The sequence below is a fragment of the Arvicola amphibius genome, chromosome 9, assembly GCF_903992535.2.
Source record: "Arvicola amphibius chromosome 9, mArvAmp1.2, whole genome shotgun sequence".
Classification (NCBI taxonomy): domain Eukaryota; kingdom Metazoa; phylum Chordata; class Mammalia; order Rodentia; family Cricetidae; genus Arvicola; species Arvicola amphibius.
Genome location: NC_052055.2, coordinates 70,222,059 through 70,246,261, shown reverse-complemented (window position 1 = coordinate 70,246,261; position 24,203 = coordinate 70,222,059). Strand labels below are relative to the sequence as shown.

At 48.5% G+C, this 24,203-nt stretch overlaps 1 protein-coding gene across 6 annotated transcripts; it reads right to left on the bottom strand.

Annotated features, from left to right (window-relative positions):
* Positions 1-883: 883 nt before the first annotated feature.
* On the bottom strand, positions 884-23,173 carry Taf8 (TATA-box binding protein associated factor 8). 6 transcript variants are annotated; one of them, XM_038342509.1, is made up of 9 exons: positions 23,068-23,173; positions 21,692-21,848; positions 20,192-20,290; positions 19,832-19,894; positions 18,167-18,291; positions 13,283-13,430; positions 12,470-12,612; positions 8,904-9,126; positions 6,609-8,640 (listed from the first exon to the last, which is right to left on the bottom strand). In XM_038342509.1, exons 1-8 carry the CDS (start codon positions 23,104-23,106, stop codon positions 8,929-8,931), a joined length of 972 nt encoding a protein of 323 aa, XP_038198437.1. In that variant the 5' UTR covers positions 23,107-23,173; the 3' UTR covers positions 6,609-8,640; positions 8,904-8,928. The 6 variants fall into 6 exon arrangements, with proteins under 6 accessions (XP_038198442.1, XP_038198437.1, XP_038198438.1 ...); XM_038342510.2 differs by having other exon boundaries at positions 8,904-9,043; XM_038342512.1 differs by having other exon boundaries at positions 8,904-9,001.
* Between the last annotated feature and the right edge of the window lie 1,030 nt (positions 23,174-24,203).

Here is a 24,203-nt window from a genome sequence, read left to right as displayed (position 1 = left end):
AGGACCCAGATTCAGGGAGATGGCTCAGAGGTTAAGAGCACTGGTTGCTCTTCCAGAAGTCGTGAGTTCAATTCCCAGTAACAGAGAACTCAGATTCAGTTCCCAGCACCCCACATGGTGTTTCCCAACCATCTATAACTCCAATTCTAGGGGATCTGATGCCCTCTTCTGACCTCTATGGGTACTGTGTGTGTGCGCGCGCGCGCGCGCGCGCACACACACACACACACAAACAAAATACTCATAAATAAAATGAAATAGATGAATATTTAAAATTTAAAAAGAGCATGTATTGCTTGCTCTTCCAGAGGATCCAAATTTGGTTCCCAGCATCTGTGTCAGACAGTTTACAAATTGCCTGTATCTCTAGCTCCATGGGATCTGGCACCCTTCTCTGACCGCCATGGGTACCCGTCTCACAGGCACAGACCCCTCCATCCAACACACACACACTTAAAAACAAATCTTTTTATTTATTTTGAGACAGGGTCTCTTTACAGAGCCCTGGCTATCCTGGAACTCTCTATGTAGAGCAGGCTATCCTCAAACTCACAGAAATCCTCCTGCCTCTGTCTCCCGAGTGCTGGGATTAAAGACGTGTACCATCATGACTGGCTTTAAAAAAAAAAAATCAGAAGGCACAAAGGACCCGTCTGTCACCTGAGCTCCGAAAGAGGAGTGAAGAAAGAGACCTGTGTCACAGCACTGCGCTTTCATGAACCAGAAAGAGATTTATTACTGACACGGAAGACACACTAATGACTAGGAGAAAGCGTGGCATTTACATAGCTATAAAAGGGGGAGATATACATATGTGTTTGATGCACACAAGAATACATAAAGCCATAGCGACTCATCAGTAAGCCCCATGGTTGAGACTCTAGGATGTGGGAGGAGGAAGATATTTGTCATGTGTATTACTAAATATATCTATTTCTGTCTTTTAAATTTTTTACTGTATACATATATTATCTAGTCACAATTAAATTACTTATAACAAAGAAAAAACAGTAAGGTAAACAAAGTGTAGATGCCCCTAAGCCATTAGCACCAAGAGAGGAAATACCTTGAACTTGTTCCCAGGGCCAGAAGGGTCCATGACAAAACTTCACCTGTAGCCTGTAGCCACAATTGCAGCTAGGCCACCAAAGATGATGTTCAGAGAGTCAAGTACTTGCTTCAGGGTGAGCCTGGGAGAGACAAGAACGATGACAAACCTGTCACCAGGGAAATTCAGAGGCAGCAATCAATGACAAGGCTCGGGCTCTTGTTCCTACAAAGACACCTAGAAGACTCTGAAGACCCTGGCATGCCCTGGACACACCCCTGGGCTGGCGCTGTCACTCACAAGCCCAGCATGCACAAGGCCCTCAGCCCTATCCCCAGCTCCAGAAAAGGAAGGAGGATTGCAGAAAGCCCATGGGGGCCCTGATGACCCTGCGGAAGAAGGCGTGTGGTACTTCCAAAGGCATGGGAAGGCTCGCCAGCCCCAGCCACCCCTTTCCTGGGGTGGTCCTGATTTGGAGATGACAGAAATGCCCCAGCCCTCCTCCTTAGCCTGGTAAGATCTGGTTTTATAAGGGCAAAGGCTCCTCAGAGATGTTACAGGAGGAACAAGAGCCTCTGGGCCAAGTGGGACTGAGGCTCAGGCCTCTCAGGCTGGCTCCGTCCAACTGTACCTCACCCACCCTCCCCTGCTCAGCTTCCTCACCTCTCCCAATGCCCCACTGGCCAACCCCACCCCACTGAGAACTCAGCAGACCTCCAGGCCGCAGGCCAGCCCTCCACTCACACCTTCTCTTGGTCAGAGAGGCAGAACAGGTTCCTGTGTTTATCCATCTCCCTAGCAACACGAGCCTCCACAGGACGGTGTCATCCAGGTATCTAGGTTAATGTTTCCTGCCTCTCCTTAGGTACAGGTACGTTCTGGCTCTCTGGGGCTGGGACCAATCCACCCCCAGTTCCTGCATGACCCCCCTACCCTACTATGAATTATAACTGGCAAATGCCAAACTCTGTGTGGAACTGAGAGAAATAGCGTTCCTCACATTCCCTCTTACCCGAATGCTCCCAGGCCTACCCAAGATCCCCTGCCTACCCTCCCTCTGAACACACCCCAAATCCTCGTCAAGTGGTGCCACTCCTGACCCTCCCACCCTCCAGGTGCGCACACACTCCTGCCTCTGACCACGAGTGTGGCTGTGTGTGCTGCTCCCTTTCCACAGAGATAGCTACATTTGGTGCTCTGTTCAACTAGAACATTCTTTTCAGGCCACTTTTTTCAAAAAGTGCAGCTCCTGAGCAACCCCTGCCACCCAATTTTGTGGTGCGTGCTACCGTTATCTGCCCTGCCAAGAAGGCGGCCACTCATGACCTGCATCGCCAGGTCTCTAGTCCTTTGTCAGAGATCCTGAAGGGCGTAGGTAGTGGGCAGGACAGCTCCTCTGACTGGTCCCTGCTTGGTTTCTGTGCAGGCTCTGCTCACACTGCCTGCTCCCCGTGGTACTAGCCCATACTGCACACTACCCGCTGTGGCTCTCACTTGTCTCCCGTCCTCCAGGTATCCAGCACTATGAACAGTCCTGCTTTCCTGCCCAGGTTCACCACCCGACACTCCGTGTGTGTTTGAGCTGTCCATCCCCAGGCACATTGTAAGCGCTGGGAAGGCAGAGGCCTGGGCCCACTCTATGCTGTTTGCCAGTGTCTATATCCATATGGTCACCCACAGATACCTAGGGGCTGTTTGCCAAATGGGAGACTGGAGATGGGAAGAGTAAAATGGGGAGAAGTTGAAGGACTGGAAGGAGAGGCAAATGTCAGGAGTGAACTGTAGACCCAGAACCTGGGTAAAGGCCTTCTCCCTGCAGGGCAGGAAGCCCGTCTGGCACCCCTTCACAACTTAAAAGGGGCTTAGTCTCGGCTTGTGTATCATGTTTTGTGTATCCACCATTGTGAATGAATTCCTTGGAGGAGGGAGCTATGGCTGTCTTGTTCACTACTGTACCCTCAGAGCTGGCACAGTGCCACCTGGCACACACAAGAGTTCCAGATCATGTTTGCTAATAAATGAAAGGGGGCTGAGTGACCCAGAAGAATACAGAACTGACAGGGCACCTGATTGGCACTTGGGCCAGCTTGGACTCAGGATGGAAGGTCTCTGGGAGGATTTGCAGTCTTACTGCAGGGGCACAAATGGGGTACAAAGGCTGGGAAGAGCAGGGAGCCCCAAATACTTGAGGGAGGCAGCATCACTGGCGAGGTAGGCAGCGTGGTGACTGTCTAGATGTCAATGAACAAAAAATGAGCAAGAGTGGTGTGGTGGGGAGAAAGGTTAAGTCAAGATAAAACTGATCATGTACTATGCCCAGCATCCAGAAGGCAGAGGCAGAAGGATCTCTGGGAGTTGGAGGTTCGCCTGGTCTACACAGAGTCCAGGACAGCCAGATAGGACTACATGGAGAGACCCTCGTTGGAGCCCACAGATGTGGATTTGTTCCCTCTTGACCAAAGGTCAGAGAGTTCAGGCCTATTCTTTCTCCTTCAAGGTAACTGAGAGGTGTTTTGACCTAGGGCGTGGTTACTTGAAGTTCTGGGTATTGAGAAGGTGATGACTTTGTTCCTAGCTTCTTGGTGAAGAAGTCTTTTGTCTTCCCCCTCCTCTTTGGATTGGGGTCTAGAAAGTCTATGAGAAATAAACACAGGTGGATTCAGTAATCCCTGGGTTGCCCTCCTGACTCTGTCCTGTGTCTCTATTTCATTTGTGTCTTTGTTTCCTTCTGCCTAACATCTCTAATCCACATGCCCCTGCCCTGGAACAACATATGAACCTGTCGAGGCTTGACCCTGACAGATCCTATCTTTAAAAAAAAATAGTATAACCAGATGGCTGGGTACAGAGAACACTACAAACTGTTGAATGCTGAGCCAGCTGGGAGGTAATGGTTGGAGGTAGAGAAGCAGAGAACCATGTCCCTGAGGTCAGAAGTGGTACTTCAGGACACTTCCTGGCTGGACAAGCTCAAGGGAAAAGCCATCAAAGGAAAGGAAGACCAAGCTGTTGAACAAGGATAGGTGGGCGTAGACAGAGAGCGAAGGAAGGTCAAAGAGGAAGTAGCCACTTCCTGGCCTAACAACAGAGGTTGTGGACTGACCCGGGAGCCTGAACAGTAGGGCAGGTGCTCACCACTGTTCAGTAGCTTGCTGTCTGTCCCAACAAGACCTTCCTGAGCACTCCCTGAAACTTCGTCAGTTCCTTCCGAGGTGAAAACCCCTCGATTCTTACCTAGGCCAGAGCCACTCAGCTAAAGCTACATGCCCTCACTCCCTTCGCAACTAGGCAACCCCATGTTTGGAGTGGCGCAGCTTCTGGGTCTCATTCAGAAAAACCAAGGTTCCCCAGCCTCTTCACTCCCTGTTCCCAGGAATATGCACTCAAGAAATGGCTTTTACCTCCCACCTTGTGACTGCAACCAGAACCCCAGGTGACAAAGGAACCAAGAAGAGGGGAAGCCACAACATGCACAATCCAGTCACTGCTAGCTGCACTTTTCACGGGAAGCAGATGTTTCATTTCTGTGTGGAGGGTATATCTGTGTGACGCTTATGCGTCTGTGTTTGTGTAGAGGAGGCATACATATATGTGTATATTCACGTGTGCGTGCACAGGTGTGCATGTCATGTTTGAGGACAGGCCTGCCAGGCTGGGGCCGTGTCCAATTTCTCTTCCCGCCAGTGAGCCAATCAGTGTGTGGATGTGTGATGGAATCACTGAGTACATGGTACCAGTGCATTAGAGGGACAGAATCGCCAACCACTGGGAGGCAAGAGCATCTCAGGGAAACATGGACTGTGGAGCAGAAGGCCTGAGTACCACCACAGGGACTGAGCAGGGCAGGTCTATGTCCTCAGCTGCAGACTCTAATAACACTGGTTTTAAGAACATATGTGAGGGCTGGAGAGATGGATCAGTGGTTAAGAACACTGATAGCTCTTCCAGGTCATGAATTCAATTCCTAGCAATTGTATAGTGGCTCTTAGCCATTTATAGTGGGGATTTGATGCCCTCTTCTGGCATGCAGGTATACCTGCAGATGGAGCATCATATACATAAAATACTCTTTAAAGGAGTCTATGAGGATTCATGAGTTAGTATGTGTAAACAGAACTGTGGCTAGCAAGAGTCTTAGCTTTTATTGAGATGGGAGTGTAGTTCAGTGAAAGGGCCCCAGGGTACCCCCCTCACACATATACAGACACACGCACACACACATGAGAAAAACACATAACTAGAACTGAATACATCTCTTGACTTCAGGGCCAGCCTCGTCCAATTGTAAGATTGAGCCCAACCAGGGCTACACAGTGAGACCCTATCTCCAAAAGGAGGGGGTGGAAGGGCAGCTAGAGATGGATCACGGGCTAAGAATGATAACTGCTTTTCCTGGGAACATGGGTTCCCAGCACCCATATCTGGCAGCTCACAATCTCTTTTTTGGTTTTTCCAGATAGGGTTTCTTGAGACAGGATTTCACTGTGTAACCTTGGCTATCCTGGAATTTACTCTGTAGACCAGGCTAGCCTCAAGTACAGAGATCTGCCTGCCTCTGCCTCTTGAGTGCAAGGACTAAAAGCATGCACCACTGCCTGGCTCACAATTTCTTATAAATCCACCTCCTGGGAATCCAGTGCCCGCTTCTAGACTTCAAGGGAACCTGCCCTTTGATTCTGGCATTCAGGAGGCAGAGGCAGGCAGATCTGAGTTTAAAGCTTGGTCTACTTAGGAATTCCAGGCCAATCAGGGACACACAGTGTGGAGGGAAACAGATAAATTAGAACTGACAATGGAGAAGGGGAGGAGATGGAAAATTTTAAATATTAAAAAAAAACCATAAAAAAAGAACTGACAAGATATTAGGTGTTGGAATTTTGTGTTTGAAATTGTATTAAGTGGGGCCTGAGGGCTGTGAGCACGGCTATCTCGGAAGCCTGTGTACAGCTGGTGATCAGAGACTTACTTCATTCATTCTTTTAGCTCTGGCTGTTCTGGAACTCATTATGAAGATCAGGCTGGCCTTAGGCTCAGAGACCTACCTGCCTCTGTCTCCTGAGCACTGAGATTAAAGGTGTGCGCCACTGCACCAGGCTCCCAGGCTTCTGACAGCCCTATGAAGACAGTTCACAGGCCCAGCAGCATAGCCACATGAAAAGCCACTGCACACAAAAGGAAACCAACCAAACTGGCCATGGTGGCCTTGACCCCAGCATGCGGAGGCTGGGGATCTCTTCTGAGTTTGAGGCCAGCCTGGTCTACAGGGTGAGTTCCAGTCCAGGGCTACTAATGAGGCCCTGTCTTAAAAACAAATACAAAAAATGAAAAAAACAGACTGTTGACACACCACCTGAGACAAATGGGTCTCAGAACAGCGTAGAGTGAAGAAAGTCAACCAGCCTACAAAGGTGACTTAATTTCATTGATCTGACATTACTTTGACAAATTTCAGAGATGGGGATGGAGCGCCAATGGCAGAGTGGCAAGAGAAGGAGATGTGTATAGTTATGAAGAGAAGCATGATGAAGGGTGGTTCACAAGCCTGCATGACCAAAGTAAATACATTCACAAAATCTTTATTATGGGGGCTGGAGAGATGGCTCAGTGGTTAAGAGCACTGGCTGCTTTTCCAGAGGCCCTAACTTCAATTCCCAGCACCCACATGGTGGTTCCCAACCATCTGTAATGAGGTCTGATGCCCTCTTCTGGCCTGCAGGTATACATGCAGACATAACTCTATATATAATAAATTAAAATCTTTTTTAAAAAAATAAAGTTTGTATTATGAATTTTATTAGACTTTTCATAAATCACTTTATTTTTCCCTCTTAGACTCTCCCAACTTATAAAAAATAGGAATCTATAGATATACATTGAGAATTATACACTTCAACACACCAGTCATCTCTGTTCTAAGAGCAACCACAGCGGTGCAGTTCCGGTCAAGGGCAGCAAGAGCCCCCTCAGCTCACACAACACGCTCCACAGGCTTGGCTTCAGTGACATGGTGCAGAAGTACAGACACTGACACGCTGGCTAGAAGCATCAGGAACAGCAAGGGGCGGCAGCTCCTTAGACCCTGCGACTGGATTCCAACTGACTGGGCCAGGACCTGCCAACTACAGCACAAGCTCTCAGAATCCACACAGCCCGGTCTTCTTGTTCTGACCCCAAAGTTCTGAGTCACCATGAAAATACTCCTGCTTGGACCAGAGCCAAAAAGGCTCATTTTTCTCACCACCTCTTGTTCTTTCTTCAATTCCAGACACAGAGCTTTTTGTTTGTTTTGTTTTGTTTTTTTTTCCTCCAGGCAAAGGGACCAAAGGTTCTAGAGAGCAGCAAGGAAGGAAGGTTGATCCCCCCCACCCCCGCCAAATTACTGGAAGCCAGGCATGGTGGTTCACAGCACGTGGCAGGATCACTGAGCCTGGAATACAGAGTGAGCTCCTGTCTCAAAAACACGTGGCACAGGGTAAGAGAGTGAGAAAGACGAGGAGGAAGAAAAGCAGCAGCCAAGGTGGAGTACAGAGAGAAAAATTATATGTGGGCTCAGCACTCCAATCCAAGGACGACTTATCCACTTTATGTCAATTTCCACGTGCCCCTGCCACTCTTCCTTGGATTTGGTTTTTCAATCCCTCTTTTCACAACGAGCCGAAGATATCAACTTTCCCAGTATCTTCCTTGAGTATCATGTTGCACGATTAGTGGGAAAGTGAGGGATGGTGTCTTCTCTCCAGGGAGGTGGGAGTGGGCGGATTCAGACTTGCTTCTTGACAGGCACATGGACTCAGCAGGACCTTCAACCCACTCTCTCCAGTGAGTGGGAATGTGGCTTTCCACCATTAGCTGGATTTCTCAGCTAAGCCTAGCCCTCAAAACAAGTCCCACCCCCAGCTGCTAAGCTCTCTCCCTGGTGCTTAACATCCATGGCTCCTCTATCAAGTCCTGGGAGAACCAACTCAATCCTTCCCAAAAGGGTGCTCCGAGGTACACGTTCCAGGTGGGATGGCCCCACTGTGGTCAGCTTTAATCAAATGCTGGTCAGAGATTCAAGGCTACTCTGATGGTCACTGTCATTATCTCTATTAACCCATGTACTTCTAGCTCCTGCCAGCCCCAGATCAGAGTTGCAGCATGGGTCTGTTTCCAACATGATGAGGGATACAAAGTCACTGTCTACCGGCTCAGCAGGGATCTGGGCCCGGGTGTAGAGAAGTGAGAATGAGATTCTGGGCTGTAAATCAGTGCCATGATTCTTGTGGATCAGCGAGGGGGATCCAGGTGGTCTGGAAGATACACTTGGCAATCTTCCCGGCAGGGCACAGAGCAGGGGACCCTTTCCTTCCTAACAATTTCCCTGGCCCTCTAGGTTTCAAAGGAATCAAGTCCTGTGATGAATTAATGAAGTCACCAGCAGACTCCGGCCTGTTTGCAAACAGGGTGGCCTTCATAGAAGGCTACTGCTAAAAAGACACAGCCCAGGCAGGGCCAAAAGGGCGCCACTTTCTTCTTCCCTCTGATCTCAGGCCCCAGGAAAGCGGTGTCCTCTCACTTACAGGGCAGCTTCCTTCTCAGCTCACGAGAGGGACCTAGAGAGAAGAAGAACCAGAGAGCCTGCCCCGGGGCCTCTCTTACTCTCCCAGGGGAGCGCAGCTCTGGGCTCACAGGGTTGCCTTGGCACAGGCACTGAAGTGCAGCAGGTGCATGTGGGAGCCGAGGAGAGAGGCAGAGGAGGATGACTTCCTCTTGCCCTAGGAGTGCTCACCAAGCTCATGCCCGCTGGTGAGCCTATTCCTACCAAGGAGCAGACAAGCAGACTGGAGCAGGCTCTGGACCCCAGCCTCCAACTCACTTCTTCCTGCGGATCTTGGGTTTCTTCACAGGGCGCAGATACGGGTTATCGATGATGCTCTCCTCCCCATTCCGGCTGCCAGACAAGGAGGAGTTCTGCTGCAGGACAGAAGCGTTTTCCTTCTCAGCTCCGGGGCCATCCTTTGAGCAAAAGCCGAAATAGAGCAGAGCACCAGCGGCATGAGGAGAGAGACTGTGCCCACAGCCAGAGCCAGCTTTGGTGTCTACCGAGAAAGGAGAAGCCGGAGCCACTGTCTATCCAGGTGGCCATCTCTGCCCCAGGCTCAATGGGACCTGGGCAGTGGCTGGCTCTCGAGGGAGCTGACAAAGTGGGGAAGGTGGGGATGTGATAACGGAGGCCTGGGAGTGAGAGTTAGAACTTGCACGCTGCAGGGAGGAAGCCTAACCCGATGGGGTAACAGGAGGAAGCGCCGTTGGTACCTTGGAGTAAGAGGCACAGAGCCAAAACAAACCAGGGCACAGGAGAGCTCTCCTAGGCCCAAAATAACATAAGTCCCAACACACTTCTCCGAAATCTCTCATTTCTGGCACTTGGAACAAGGAACCAATGACCGTATTCCAGCATATTCCAGAAGTGAAGGCAAAGCGGAGTCTGCAGATCCACAAGTACACTGTCAACGAGGCCTGTGACCTGTCAACCAGGCCCTTATAGTGTCCTGGATATATGGGTAATCGATTCTCCTTTCCTTATTAATACTTGTACTCTCCTTTGTTTTCCACACTCTTTGCCTTTATTTTTGTACTTCTTTAAAGTGAGCAGTGGCAGCAGGGTCAGGACATGAAATTTCACACCAAAAATCTGACGTGACCATGCAGGCCTAGCGACCAGAAGCTGAACCAGCATCGCCCCCAGTGACATGCCAAGGGTTCCCTGGAGGAACTGAGAGCCTCAGACCCCAGCTAGCAGTGGCTGCTGTCACTGTGATACTGTGAACAGAGGATTCCTCTCCGGATAGTTGGCCTCGGGCTTACTGGCCTGAAGACTCTGGATGGCTTCTAGAGGTTTTGCTACTTATCCATACCACCCTATTAACTCTGTTTTCCCCAAAAAGCCATTTTCCTGTAGAACACATGTGCTTGATTCCTCCCGCACTCACACTAAACCCAATGAGTGGACCTACAGCCATCAGAGTCCCTTTTCAAAACAACTGCCACCAGACCAACTGCGCTCATGTGGGACCAGGTGTGGGAAGTCTGTGTGGACACCCAGCTCCTGGCCTGTCTCAATTCTTTTTGTTTTGTTTTGTTTTTCAAGACAGGGTTTCTCTGTGTAACAGCCCTGGCTGTCCTGGAACTCATTCTATAAACCAGGCTGGTTTATAGAACTCAACAGAGATCCTCCTGCCTCAGCCTCCCTGAGTGCTGGAGCTGAAGGCATTGCCTCAGTTCTTAAGGGTGTAACAGAGTATCACCTACCACTCCCTCCACCTACCACTCCCTCCACCGACCACTGTTCCACATCCAAACTCCACTCAGACTGCGCCTTTCACATGTCCTCAGGTAACAGTGAGGGTGACATGAAGGGCTGAAGGGTTGGCTCCAGCTCCCACAAAGGCAGGATGTGGGACACTGTGGAAATGCTATACTCTGGCCCCCTTCAGGTAGCTCTGAGACAGGAAGTAAGCATCCAGTTGACTTAACTACTTGTAGAAAAAGTGAGGGGTCTGCATGAGTTCCTTGGGCACTTGGGCAAGGCTGGAGGACACCAACAACCCTATCTGTCTCACGACTGTCCATTCTGCTTCTAAGCCAACAGCTCCAAGTCTGACTCCAACCATGTCCTCTCTCACCGCCAGTTCCCTGTTCAGACTCCCAGCTGCTTGCTTGACAGCGTCATAGAAGCATCCCATAGGCACCTCACATTCAATGTGCCTCAGCTTCCTCGGGTACCCTACCCCTAGTCCTCCCACTGTGGTGACGTTACCATCCTTCAGGTGCTTGAGCAGTGAGTTCTGCAATCCCACCTGCTTCTTTTCTGCCACTCAATTCTCATCTGTTAGAGCATCCTCTTGGCTTTACCTATCAACACGACCATTTCCACTTTTCCTGCCGTGCGTTGGAGAGGAGAAGGACCCCATCTATCCCTGGCCTGCATCAATGTGGCAGCTTCCTAACAGAGCAGCACTCCCTCAGGCTCGCTCGCACCACAGCCACTGGCGATGCTTCCACAAGTTCAGAAATGTCCCTCCTTGGCTCCACGCCCACCTGCAACTTGTCTTACCCAGCTCTGGAAACAGTTGGTCCCATTAGACTGGCCCTTCCTCTCCCTTCCCTGCCCTGCTCTCCATCCCAAATGCTGGTGTTTCTCAGATCCTCTGCACCAGCCGTTACTTCTACGAGGACCCTCTTGCCCAGAGAGTGGCATAGCTCCCCTCATCTCTCCCCCTCACGTCCTTTGCTTGGTGGTCCACCTTGAGCGTCTACTCCTGGGAAGAGAAGCCTCCATCTCACCAGGCACTGCTCTGTCCATGGCACTGTCATCTGGAACACTCTGAGTGATGACTTCACAGACCAGGTTTAATTCCTTCTCCCACTGCACACACTGGCTCTCAAAGGCAGAGATTTTATCTATGGGGTCACTGCTTTTCTCTCCGCAGCCAGAACAGTGTCTGACAATGGTCACTGCAACACGGGTGCGCACTGAGTGGACGAGTGGTGCGGTTTCTCACCCAGGAGTAAAAGTTAGACTTCTGGTTGCGCCAGAGCGCTAGTTCAAATGTAGGAGAGAACAAAAAACAGTTAACCACTCTAAAACTAATGGTTCCTTTATGTTTAAGGACCTGGAGAAAGGGGCCAGGGTTAAAGTGCCCCATAGCAAGAGAGACACGCTGTCATCAGGAGATGAGAGAGCAGTTTAAAACTGGTCACTGAGTAAAGCGTGATTGTGTATCCTGCTGCAATCCTCCTTGCAGGAGGCAGGATGGGGATTCTTAACACATGATTATATTTTGCAGGCCACCAGAATATACCAAGTCCAAATAACTGTCATATATATATATATATATATATATATACATATATATATACATATGTATGTATGTATAGAAGAGTGTGTGGCTGTATGGCTGTACAGTCTGAAACTACAGAGGGGTACGAGTTAGCTTGCTCTATTAACTTGCTCCACCTCAGGCTGGCCTTACAGATGCTATGCTCAATGCCTGGAAACTCCACCCTGAGCCACATTCAGGCATTGGTCTCTTCAGGTCTTGACTCAAATGTCACCTTCTAATTCTTCCACCCCCTCCACAGCTCTGTCCTGAACCTTTAGCTCCCTGAGGGCGGGGCTTTGTTGGTCTTGCCTTCCACGAGTTTCCCAGCACTTGGAACAGGGTCTGGACCTGCAGTGCTCGTCAACATTCGCTACACGGGCGACTCCCAGGATGTCTCTCAGACAGAGACTGGCCACACAAGCCCATCGTGCAAGCTTCTAACAGACAGCCAGAGACCTGGGATAGACCTAGGGGCAGTTCAGTTCCCAGGGGCAGGGGCCTAGTGTAGGATAGGCTGTTTCGGGGTACTGTGAGGCAGGCAGAAGGGTGAACCCACCGTGCTGATATGAAGAGCGATGTTCTCTGTGTCTGTCTGCTCATCCTGTTCCGAGGAGTCTGTCTCTTCCATCTGCTGGATCTCCAGCTCAGAGGGAAGCAAGGCTGTGAGGTAGGGGATGGTGAAAGGTCTGGCAGCAATCACTGGGAATTGGAAGAGAGAGACATGACTCTGTCAAGCAGCCAGAGGGAGCCAGGTACGAATGCTGCCCAGTGACCATGACCTCGAGCTAGTTAATTCTCCTTTCCCACAAGCCTCTACGTTCTGCAAAGACAAAGCTAAGGATTGCTAACTCACAGGTATGGATGGGCTGCCTGAGGTGATGGGTGGGAAATGGTTAGCACCTGGTGGCCTCCAGCCACAATGACTGCAGAGCCAGGCACACAGCAGGCACGGAGTGGAAGCTTACTGAATGACTACACCAAGCTCCCCACTCACCTCTGCATAACCCGAGGTCCCCTATGGAGATGACTAACTTGGTCAACAAAGCCTAAATGAGATGTAACCCAAGAAAGGAAGCTGAGAGGCAATTGGCTGCAGATGCCAGTGTCCCTCCTACCAGCTGGTCTATCACTTCTACGGGAGACTCGGCTGCCCAGGGCTCAGCCACCAGTGAGGTAACCTAAACTCACTGCCTTGAGCAGCCAACAGTTTGGAATAGTATCTCAGGGCCTGGAGGAAGGATCCAGAGATCTGCAGAATAAACCGCACTAGAGAAAAACACGAAGGCTCATTCATCTCTCCCCACCACAGAGAAAAAGAGGGTGTGATTATCTCCAACAAAACAGGGCTCCCACAGCGGGTGACTCTCACAGGGGAAAGTGCTGACGTCATCCTTGAAAAGACTCTGGGTCTCGCCCGTCTTGGCCATGAACCGGGTGAGGGCTCGCTCCACGTCTCGCCTCTGAGATGCAGCCTTCTCTCGAAGGACCTGGTAGTCAGACACCGGTTCACGGTATGTCTAGAACAACAGAGACACCAGGCTGAGCCTATGCCGCCTTCAATCTCCTCAGGCCCTGTCTTGCTGCAGCTGTGTCCTTCTGAGAACACAACCTGCTAACTAACATTGAGGGAAGCTATGTGAAGAGTGGCATCCGTAAGAAAGCAGAGCGAGCATCTCAGCTAACCAAAGTGCAAATATTCACCACATAGTTCACCATGGCAGCCAGTCGTAGGTGTAAGACACAGATCCTCAAGGAAGACTAGGAGCCCCAAGGAGCTCTGACAGGTACCTCTGCTCCCCCAGAGTAACTTGGCATCCTACAGTCTATGAGTGGTGGCATTTGCTCACTGTGCCATCCTGCTGTTTTCAACCCACCCTCTCCAAACCGAAGCACTGGTCCAAAAGGTTCCTCGAGAATTAGACTGCTGGTGTGGTGGCAAGTGCCTTAATCTAACCACCTGTGAAGCAGATCTCAGTAAGGTCAAGGCCAGCCTGGTCTAACAAAGGTGAGGGAGGGAGGAAGAGAGAGAGAGAATGAGAGAGGTAGAGCGAGAAAGAAGAGAAGAAAGGAGGGAAGGGGTAGGAGGGAAATGAAGCAAAGACTAGGGGGAGGGCAGCCCTGCAGACAGTGGTGTTCATCAAGCCTGACACCTGAGCCCCATCCTTGGAACCATGTGGCATAAAGGCGAAACAACTCACACCACACATATACACTGTGGGTGACTGCACGCCCTCACAGAAAAATTAAATAAATATCATTTTCTAAAAACGAAAGAAAAACAGACTAAGGCTGTCACTGTAAATACCACTAAGACGGCCAAGGACAGGCGACTCCTCCCAGCTGGTGCCTTGTTGGCCATCTCTGGGGAAATGCTCAAGAACCCGTAAGAGTGAGAGACTGTCAAATGTCCTAAACTGTAGTGTAAGGGATGACATTTAACACTGACCAAAACAGCAAAGGCATGTTTTCATGACAGAAAGGCAGGTTTTTCCCTCTAAAGACTTCTCAAGGGCTGGAGAGTTGGCACAGAGGTTAAAAACACTTTTGTTCCTGTAAAGGACCTGGGTTCAAGTCCCAGCCCCACAGGGAGGCTCACCACTTTCTCAGGCACCAGGCATGTATGTGATATACATACAGACATACATGCAGGCAAAAACCTCATATACCCAAAATAGATCTAAAAATTAAAATAAGGTTTTTCAAAGATTCCCCCTGGTGTGGGAAGTCCTTCTGTCTATGTGTTGCTTTTATTAGTTAATGAATAAAGAAACTGCTTTGGACTTATAGCAGGACAGAACTTAGGTAGGTGGGGAAGATGGAACTGAATGCTGGGAGGAAGAAGGCAGAGTTGGAGAGATGCCACAGAGCCGCCAGAATCAGACATGCCGAATCACTGCAGGTAAGCCACTGCCACGTGGAAATATACAAATTAATAGAAATGAGTTAGCCAGGGCTGGAGAGATAGCTCAGAGGTTAAGAGCAATGCCTGCTTTTCCAAAGGTCCTGAGTTCAACTCCCAGCAATCACATGGTGGCTCACAACCATCTGTAATGAGGTCTGGTGCCCTCTTCTGGCCTGCAGGTATACATGTATGTAGACAGGATATTGTATATATAATAAATAAATATAAAAAAAAGTTAGCCAATAAGAAGCTAGAGCTAATGGGCCAAGCAGTGTTTTAATTAATATAGTTTCTGTATTTTTTTTTGGTTCCGGGTGGCTGGGAAACAAACAAGTGGCCTCCTCCTCCATCCTCCCACATCCAGTCTTCTAGTACTAGAATTATAAGTATGTACCACCCCACCTGGCCTGAGCGGCTTGTTTATAAGATGTAGTTTATTGTGTATATGTTGGGGGGTTATTCGTATTGCTTGTGCAGGTGCCTGAGGAGGTCAGAGGCATTGTATCCCCTGGAGTTGGAGTTACAGATGGTTGTGAGACACCTACTGTAGGTGCTAGGAGCCACACTTGGGTCCTCTGGAAGAGCAGTATGTGTTCTTACCACTGAGCCATCTCTCTAGCCTCCCACAGAGCTTTAAAGGAGGCACCAGCGAACACGGTTACTGTTTTACAGTCCACTGAACTGTGTCATCTACAGTCTTCCTTACCACACCTAGGAACAGGATTTCTTGACAAGTCTAAAATCATCCTAAAATGAAAATCGGATTTTGAATATGCGCATTAAAAACAGAATCTGGGCATAATGGTACATACCTGTAATGCCAGCACTGGGGAGACAATAGGCAGAATAATGACTACAAGTTCAAGGCCATCCTCATCTACAAAATGAGTTTTAAACCAGCCTATAAGTTTTAGACCAGACAGGGTTACAAAGTGACACCCTGACTCAAAGCAAAAAACCAACCAACCAAAATGTTGTAGTTATTTCAATGATATCTGACACTCAATAAGTTGAAATTTTAATTAATTGATCTACCTACCTACCTACCTATCTATCTATCTATCTATCTATCTATCTATCTATCTATCTTGGGTTTTTTTGAGGCAGGGTTTCTCTTTAGCTTTGGAGTCTGTCCTGGAACTTGCTCTGGAGACCAGGCTAGCCTCAAACTCATAGAGATCTGCCTGCCTCTGGCTTCCGAGTGCTGGGATTAAAGGTGTATGCCACTATCACCCGGCAAAATTAAAAATTTAATTTTTAAATAAAAATTTTTTTTAAGATTTATTAATCATGTATACAATATTCTGTCTGCATGTATGCTGCAGGCCAGAAGAGGGCACCAGATCTCATTACAGATGGTTGTGAGCCACCATGTGGTTGCTGGGAATTGAACTCAGGACCTCTAGAAGAGCAGTCAGTGTTCTTAACCTCTGAGCCATCTCTCCAGCCCCCAATAAAAAAACTTTTTTATCTATTTTATGTGTGTGTACTGGGAGTACAACTTCTGTTTTTTATAATTTATGTATTTTTTTAATTTTATGTTCACTGATGTTTTGCCTACATGTAGGTTTGTGTGAGGGTGCTGGGTCCCCTGGAACCAGAGTTATAGACAGCCGTAAGCTGCCACGTGGGAGCTGGGAATTGAACCTGGGTCCTCTGGAAGAACCTGTAAGCCATCCCTCCAGCCCTAGGAGTACAACTTCTATGGGCTAGGCCAAGTGTTTTGCCACTGAGCTACTACCCTAGGCCCTAGCTTTGAAGATTTTATTTATTAATGTGTAGGTGAAGGCGGGAGAAGAAGGAATGTGGGGGAGGGAAATGCTCACATCCATGCAAGTACCTGTAGAGGCCAGAAAAGGATAGAAAATCCCCTGGAAGGCAACTGCCCAACATGGGTACTGGGAATTGAACTCTGTTCCTCTGAAAGAGCAGCAAGCACTTAAATGCTGAGACATCTCTCTAGCCCTGTTTTTGTTTGAGACAGGGATTCACTAGCCCTGGCTGTCCTGGGATCCAATAGAGATCCTCCTGCCTCTGCCTCCCAAATGCTATGAGTAAAGGCCTGTGCCAACACACCTACTCACAGGTTCTGGATGTAACTTTGTCAATGAGGAGAACCATTAAAGAATTTAAAGTGGCCAGGTGGCTTTAATTCCAGCACTTGGGAGACAGAGGAAGGAGGATCTCTAGGAGTTCAGGGAATCAGAATGAGTTCAGGGACAGTCAGGGCTGTTACACAGAAAAACCCTGCCCCTCCCCCAAAGAATTAAACTGACCTAAAGAGTGAACTTGTGATTTAATATCCTACACCTACATCTTTTTTTTTTTTTTTCCCAGAAAGAAAAGCAGAGGCCACAGCAAGGCTCCCACTCAAAAGGTCACAGGTTTTTTTCTGGACTTATTTTTTTTTTTAAATAAGGGTGAGGTTATTTTTTAATGTATGTTATCTGTAGCAGGCTAAGTGATAATATTTATATGTACAGCATTTGATGCACGTGTAATGAGACACACTTGTTATCTCAGCACTTCAGAGGGAGAGAAGGTCCTGGAATCTGAAGTCATCTTTAACTACGTACTGAGTTGGAGGCCAACCTGAGCCGTCTGAGACTCAATCTCAGAGACCAACACTGAAAGGAGCTCCTTACATTGTTTTATCGTAGGGATGCACTAACATACTATAAAAGGGGTGTGAGCACTAGGAACAGAACTGTAATATCATAAAAAACGTTTAGATATAGTCAACTCCTAACTCCTGGCATCTCAGATGGCCTTATTTGGCAACAAGTCACCAAAGATTTCATCAATTAGAACGAAGTCATGAAGGACAAATGATGTCCTTAAGGGAAGACAAAGTGTGTTAAACTGTAGAGGTAGAAAGCCAGCACCACGCAGAGACAGGCAGATAGGAGTGACGCACCTATAAACCAAGAAACGCTGAAGAAATGCTGGCGCGTCCTTGGCTAGGGCACGGTGAACAGATTCCTTACAGGTTTGAGAGGGAGCGTGGCCCTGATAACACCTTAACTTTGAACTTCCGACCCCTATGAAGTACTATATTCTCACATCTCGACGTCAGCTACGGTGCAGCACTGTCACAGCAGCCCCAGGACCCTGGGAGACTGCAGTCCAGAACAGCAGCAGCTCAGTTTGTAGCCCAAGCTGGCCTCACACTCATGGCAGCCCTTCTGCCGCAGGCTTCCAGTGCTGGGATTACAAGGCCGGGCCACCATGAACAATAACAAGGTTGCTTCTCTCTAGGGAAAGTCATGAGAACTGAATGGCACTCCCACCAGCAACTGTTCACCAGCTGCGTTTACACCGCTCACAGACCCGGGCGGCTCCACCACTCACTGGAGTTTTGATGTAGGTGTGGGGATCCGGAAACTCAGGAAAATGGCTGGGGATGTGTGGTGGGTGGGGTCGGTTTTGCCCTGCAGTGAGGGCCTTGGGTGTCACTGGCTGATTGGTCACCGGAGCTGCAACAGAATCACAACTGGTTACTTCTCCAACCCCTGCATTCTACAGACAACAGTCCCTGTTCAAACCCCTCCCGTCACTGGACCTTGACTGAACACCTTGCTCTTCACTGATAAAGGCCTTTCATAACTTTCAGATCAGCACACAGTGACCTGCTCTGCCAGGTAACCTTGCTTGATATTTCAATCTGTGACAATCCGCCTGTAAGCCCCTTGCATCAACAGAAGAGTGGCTGTCACCAAAGCCACCACATAAAAGAACATGCTGAAGTTCATTAAGGGCATTAAATAGGCTGCTGGCTATCTTTGCAGAGACCGTGAGGGCACTAGGAAGAGTGTTCAGTGCAGCTTTTACTCGGCATGCAAGAGGCCCTGAAGTCCAGTCCCCAGCACACACACACACTGTTCAGAGACCCCAAATAACAAATACTGAGCTGGGGGAAGTGTGGGCTTAACAATTATAGGATGGGAAGGAAAATAGTGCTTTCCATTGCTTCTTTCCAATGCAGGTGGCAAGATGGTTCAGTGGGGAAAGATGCTAGCGACCAAGCCAATCGCCAGGACCCACATGGTGGAGGGAGACAGCCTCACAAAGTTTCCTCTGACAGTCACATGCACACACACGGTAAACAGATGTAGTATCTAAAAAGATGCCAACGCAAAAGAGTAACTTTAAAAGACAAATACAGCAATTCACCCCAAGTGAAAAGCCTAAAGCAGTTACTCCTTACTTAGCTTAAGGGACCTACTTATCTAAAGCAGAATTAACCTTCTCAACAGGGATACATTATACATAGTTTAGACGTCTTTTGTTTGCTTGCTTTTTGAGCCAGCGTCCTGTCTGTGTAGCTCAGGCTAGCCTCGCCCTCATCATTGCATCCCCAGTGCTCCAGAGCTCTAGACCTCCCCTCACCCTCACGAGGAGCAGTTCGGATGGTGCAAGCCACAAAGCTGCCTTGAAAACAGGAAAGCAGGGCTGGAGAGATGGCTCAGCGGTTAAGAGCATTGCCTGCTCTTCCAAAAGTCCTGAGTTCAATGCCCAGCAACCACATAGTGGCTCACAACCATCTGTAATGGGGTCTGGTGCCTTCTTCTGGCCTTCAGGCATACACGCATAAAGAATAGTATATATAATAAATAAATAAATATTTAAAAATAAATAAATAAAACATGAAAGCAATAACAGGTAAGTTGGTACAGCTGCACGCCAATGGAACTTTATTCACAAAAGCAAGCAGTGCACCTCATTTTGCTCACAGATTATAGTTTACCAACTCTGATCTGCAGAAGCAAGAACTTTTATAGTCTTCTCGTATCACATTTGCTTTTCAGGGCTGCAGTACAATAGCAGGAGCTCAGAAATGGTTTAGCTGTGTGTAATCCCACTGCCCAGATCAAATCAGGCTGTGGGCAGCTAACCCCTCCCAAAGACTGGAAGGGAGCCTGCAACAAGAACAGCTGCCACTCTGAGGTCTGCCCTACTCTCCAGCTGAGTCACACCTGAGTACTCACTAAATGCCTGGGGTCCAAAGCCACTTACGTGCAGTGATGACCATCCTCTGAGACCGTTTTGCATAAGCAGGAAGAGTGTCCACATTGAACCCTAGGGACAAGAAAGCCAATCACTGCCTAGGCCTGTGAATACAAAAGGGACGTTCACAGTGGGGAAAGGGGGCTTAAGCTCCCAACTTAGCCACTATTCTGCCCCTTAAAAGATGCTCTACCAGAGTCCCCTAACAAGAACTTAGGGGTCTCTTAACTTCCTAAGTTAAAGCAGATCAAGGGAAACAGGAGGGAATCCACGAACACTCGGCAGACACCCCAACCACCAGGCTTTCCTCCCTCCCTAGTGGCCCCAACTTGGAGATGAGAAAGCAGGAGATACTGGAGATGCACTCACCCATTTCAACCAGTGTGACCACGATATCCGACAGTGTGGGCTGAGTCCTGGCTGTGTGCTCGCAGTAAGACTTGGCACTCCTCCCGATTTCTGAGATGTCTACAAGGGTCAAAGGCCACAGTTCCCCCCAAATTCAACATAGGGTTACCAGTGAGTCACAGTTCTACTCTCCATATACACCCCACGAGCAAGGCAGGGCTCAAACAGCACTGTGTACACTCACACACGGCGGCCCAATTCTCACAGTCAGAAGGTGGGAAGGAGTCTCTCCACTGGCAGGGAGTGGATAAACCAACTGGGGCACACACATCACACGGAGCACTGACGTTTGCTCTGACAGGTTTCCATATGGCCTCAAACCCCATGGGGAGCACAAACTAGACCTGGCCAGCTGTTCTAGCCTCTCCCTCCCAAGGGCCAGGGTTATAGTGCGCCCACCCTATCCAGCTCTACAACGGAGTATGTGTTCAGCCCTCAAAAGGAATGAAATTCTTCAAAAGGAATAAAATCTATAACATGGATAAACTTTGAAACACTATGTTAAATAAGCCAGGCACAAAAATGACAAATATTTTCAGATTCCATTTATCTGAAGTAAAGAAAAAAAGCAAAATCAAAATGGCTCAATGGTAAAGGTGTTTACTGCCAATGACTGGAGTTCCATCCCTGGGTCTCATAGGATGGAAGGAGCAAACTGATTCCCACAAGTTATCCTATGACCTCCATATCTGTGCTATGGCAAGCATACAGTCCCCACCATACACACAACTAATAAGAGTATTTTTTAAAAGGATATGATATATATGCATGTGGTGGTTTGAAAGAAAATGGCTCCCAAATGGAGTGGTAGGTGTGACTTTGTTGGGGTAGGAATGGCCTTGTTGGAGGAAGTGTGTCATTGTGGTGTAGGTTTTGAGGTCTCCTATGCTCAAGCTACTCCCAGTGTCACAGTCCACTTCCTTTTGCCTGCATTATCAAGATGTAGCCAGAACCATCATATCTGCCTGCATAGTATCATGTTCCCAGCCACAACCATAATGGACTGAACCTCTGAAACTGTAAGTGACCCCAATTAAATGTTTTCCTTTATAAGAGTTGCCGTGGGGGCTGGAGAGATAGCTCAGCGGTTAAGAGCATTGCCTGCTCTTCCAAAGGTCCTGAGTTCATTTCCCAGCAACCACATGGTGGCTCACAACATCTGTAATGAGGTCTGGTGCCCTCTTCTGGCCTTCAGACATACACACAGACAGAATATTGTATACATAATAAATAAATATTAAAAAAGAGTTGCCGTGGTACAGCACTGTGAGTGCACACTTAATGCCAATGATTAGATGACAATATTGCTCCATAACTCTTACCACAAATACAAACATCAAAACAAACAGGTCTTATGCTACAATTTTTTTTCTTCAGTCTGAAGGTAAGCCTCAGCCTTCCAAGAAAAGGGGGGCAGTATCTAAGGTAAGAGTTTCTGAAGCTGGGTTTCTCGCTACTCACAGCTCTGCAGCATCTCTGTCAGTGTTTCCACAGATGCTTTCTCGGCGCTCTCAAATCCTGCCTCAGTCAGCAAGGAGCTCACAACCACTTGCAGAGTCCTCCTCCGAGCCAGGTGGTAGTTATCAGCAGGGTTAGTGGACTGCTTACTTCCTGGTCTCTGGAAAGCGGAAGCCCACAAAGAGGAGACTTTTTACCACTAGGCCAGGATGAAACCACAGGATGCACACAGCATCAATGGCAAACAGAAGTTCACTCAGGCTGGCCTATTGCTCAATGTGTGCCTAGGACCACACTGCCATCCTGTAACTTCCACCTCTCAGCATACAAATTACAGGTATGTGGCAACTGTTGCCTGGCTAGCAAAGGTTCTCCTGCTAAATATTTATCAGTGTTTAATACTTAAAATTACAGATCTCACCAAGTGAGTAATAACTGAGCATACAAATCCAGAGGCTTCCAATAAGATAAACACTGCTTGCTCAACAACAAAAAAAAAAGTTACGTGTAGATATGTGTGTGGTGTGTGTGTGTGTGTGTGTGTGTGTATGTTCATGTGAGTGCAAGTGTTTCTGGAAGCCTAGAGAGAGCGTCAGATTCCATTAAGCTGGAGTTACAGGTGGTTGGGAACTGACCCACCGAACTCGAATGTTCTGGAAGAGCACTTGCAAGTCTTAACCACTAAGCCATTTCTCCAGCCCCTTCACTTCTTTCTAGAGCAAATTATCAGAATATACACACAAGCCGGGTAGCGGTGATGCACACCTTTAATGCCAGCACTCGGGAGGCAGAGGCAGGCGGATCTGTGTGTCAGCCTGGTCTACAGAGCGAATTCCAGGTAGCCAGGACTGTTCCACAGAGAAATCCTGTCTTAGGGGGAAAAAAGACCAAAAAATAAAATAAAATAAAAGAAGAATATATACACAAATTATGAGATTGGACGAATAAATCTACTGTCTTTTGTTCCATCCACAGCCCTTCATTAACACGGAAAATGGAAACAGTAGCAACACCGGTCGCAGAGGAGGGCTAAAGTAACCTCAAAGAAAAGCGAGGAAGATAAGTATTTTGAAAAGGAACCCCTTTCCAACTTTGGCTGGCCAGTAAGAGGATGAAAACAGCCTTTTCAGACCAATCAGAAGGCGTTCCGGGTTCCCACCCTCACCAGGGGACGAGCCAATCACGTCTCAGATGCACCAATTTAGGAGGCCGCCGCCAAGTCTCAAGCAGTGGGGGACGCATTTGGCCAGGAAGACTTTCCAACCATCGGATCTCAGAATGGGTTTGGGTTTCTCGATCCGAGATTGTGGCCCAAACCATGGAAAAGATCCAGAAGATCCAAACCCTCTCGACTTTACGCCGCGCCTCCCCACCCTTACCGTTCCAGAGCCACCAGGCCCGGCCGCCGCGTCGGCCATCTTGCTCTCACGTAGTGCGCGTGAGCGCGGGGCACGATGGGACTTGTAGTTGGGGTGGGAAGGTGGCGAAGGGCGGGGCCACAGGTGCCCCGCCTCGCGGAAAAGCTCTAAGAAATGGGGCGGGAAGGGATAGGTCGGATCACCTCAGCTCATGTGACTCTTTGTGAGCCAAGTCTTCGTGGACCTTTCAGCGCTATGGCAATGGCTCTGGAAAACACTCTGTGGGTTACACCGAGTTAAAAGGAACCTTTTTTGGCTAGAAGCCAGCCATCTATATATAATCCTACCACTTTGAGACTGAGCCTGAGGATCGGGAGTTCCAGGCCAGTTTGGGACTACATAAGGAGACCTTCCCTGTCAGAAAAATAAGTAGATAGTAAAAAGAAAGCTGTTGATATGAAATAATTTCTCATTAAAAATACACTTCTGTTTTTGTTTTGTTTTTTTCCCCTGAGATTGGGTTTCCCTATGTAGTTTTGGAGACTGTTCTGGCACTAGCTCTGTAGACCAGGCTGGTTTTGAACCCACAGAGATTCGCTTGCCTCTGCCTCCCTGCACCTCCACTCCCGGCCATGTTTAAGTATGCATTTGTTTTTGTTGTTTGTTTTTCGAGATAGGATTGTCTCTGTAGCTTTGGAGCCTGCCCTGGAACTAGCTCTTTTAGACCAGGCTGGCCTTGAACTCACAGAGATCCGCCTGCCTCTGCCTCCCAAGTGCTGGGATTAAAGGCATGTGCCACCACCATCCAACTAAGAATACACTTACGAATGCTCTTTTGAGGGCTGGAAAGATGACTCGGCCACTATGAGCACTGACTGTTCTTCCAGAGGACCTTGGTTCAATTCCAAGCACCCACATTGGAGCTCACAACTGTCTGTAACTCTACCTCCAGGGTGTCCAACTCCCTCACACAGACATACATGTAGATAAAATACCAACACACATAAGATAAAAATAAATAAATCATTGAAAAAAAGAATGCACTTTTGGGCTGTAGAGATGGCTCAATAGTTAAGAACATATACCGTTGTTGGAGAGAATCAGAGTTCAAAATCTTAGCATCCATGTTGAGTGGCTCACAACTGCCTGTGACTTCA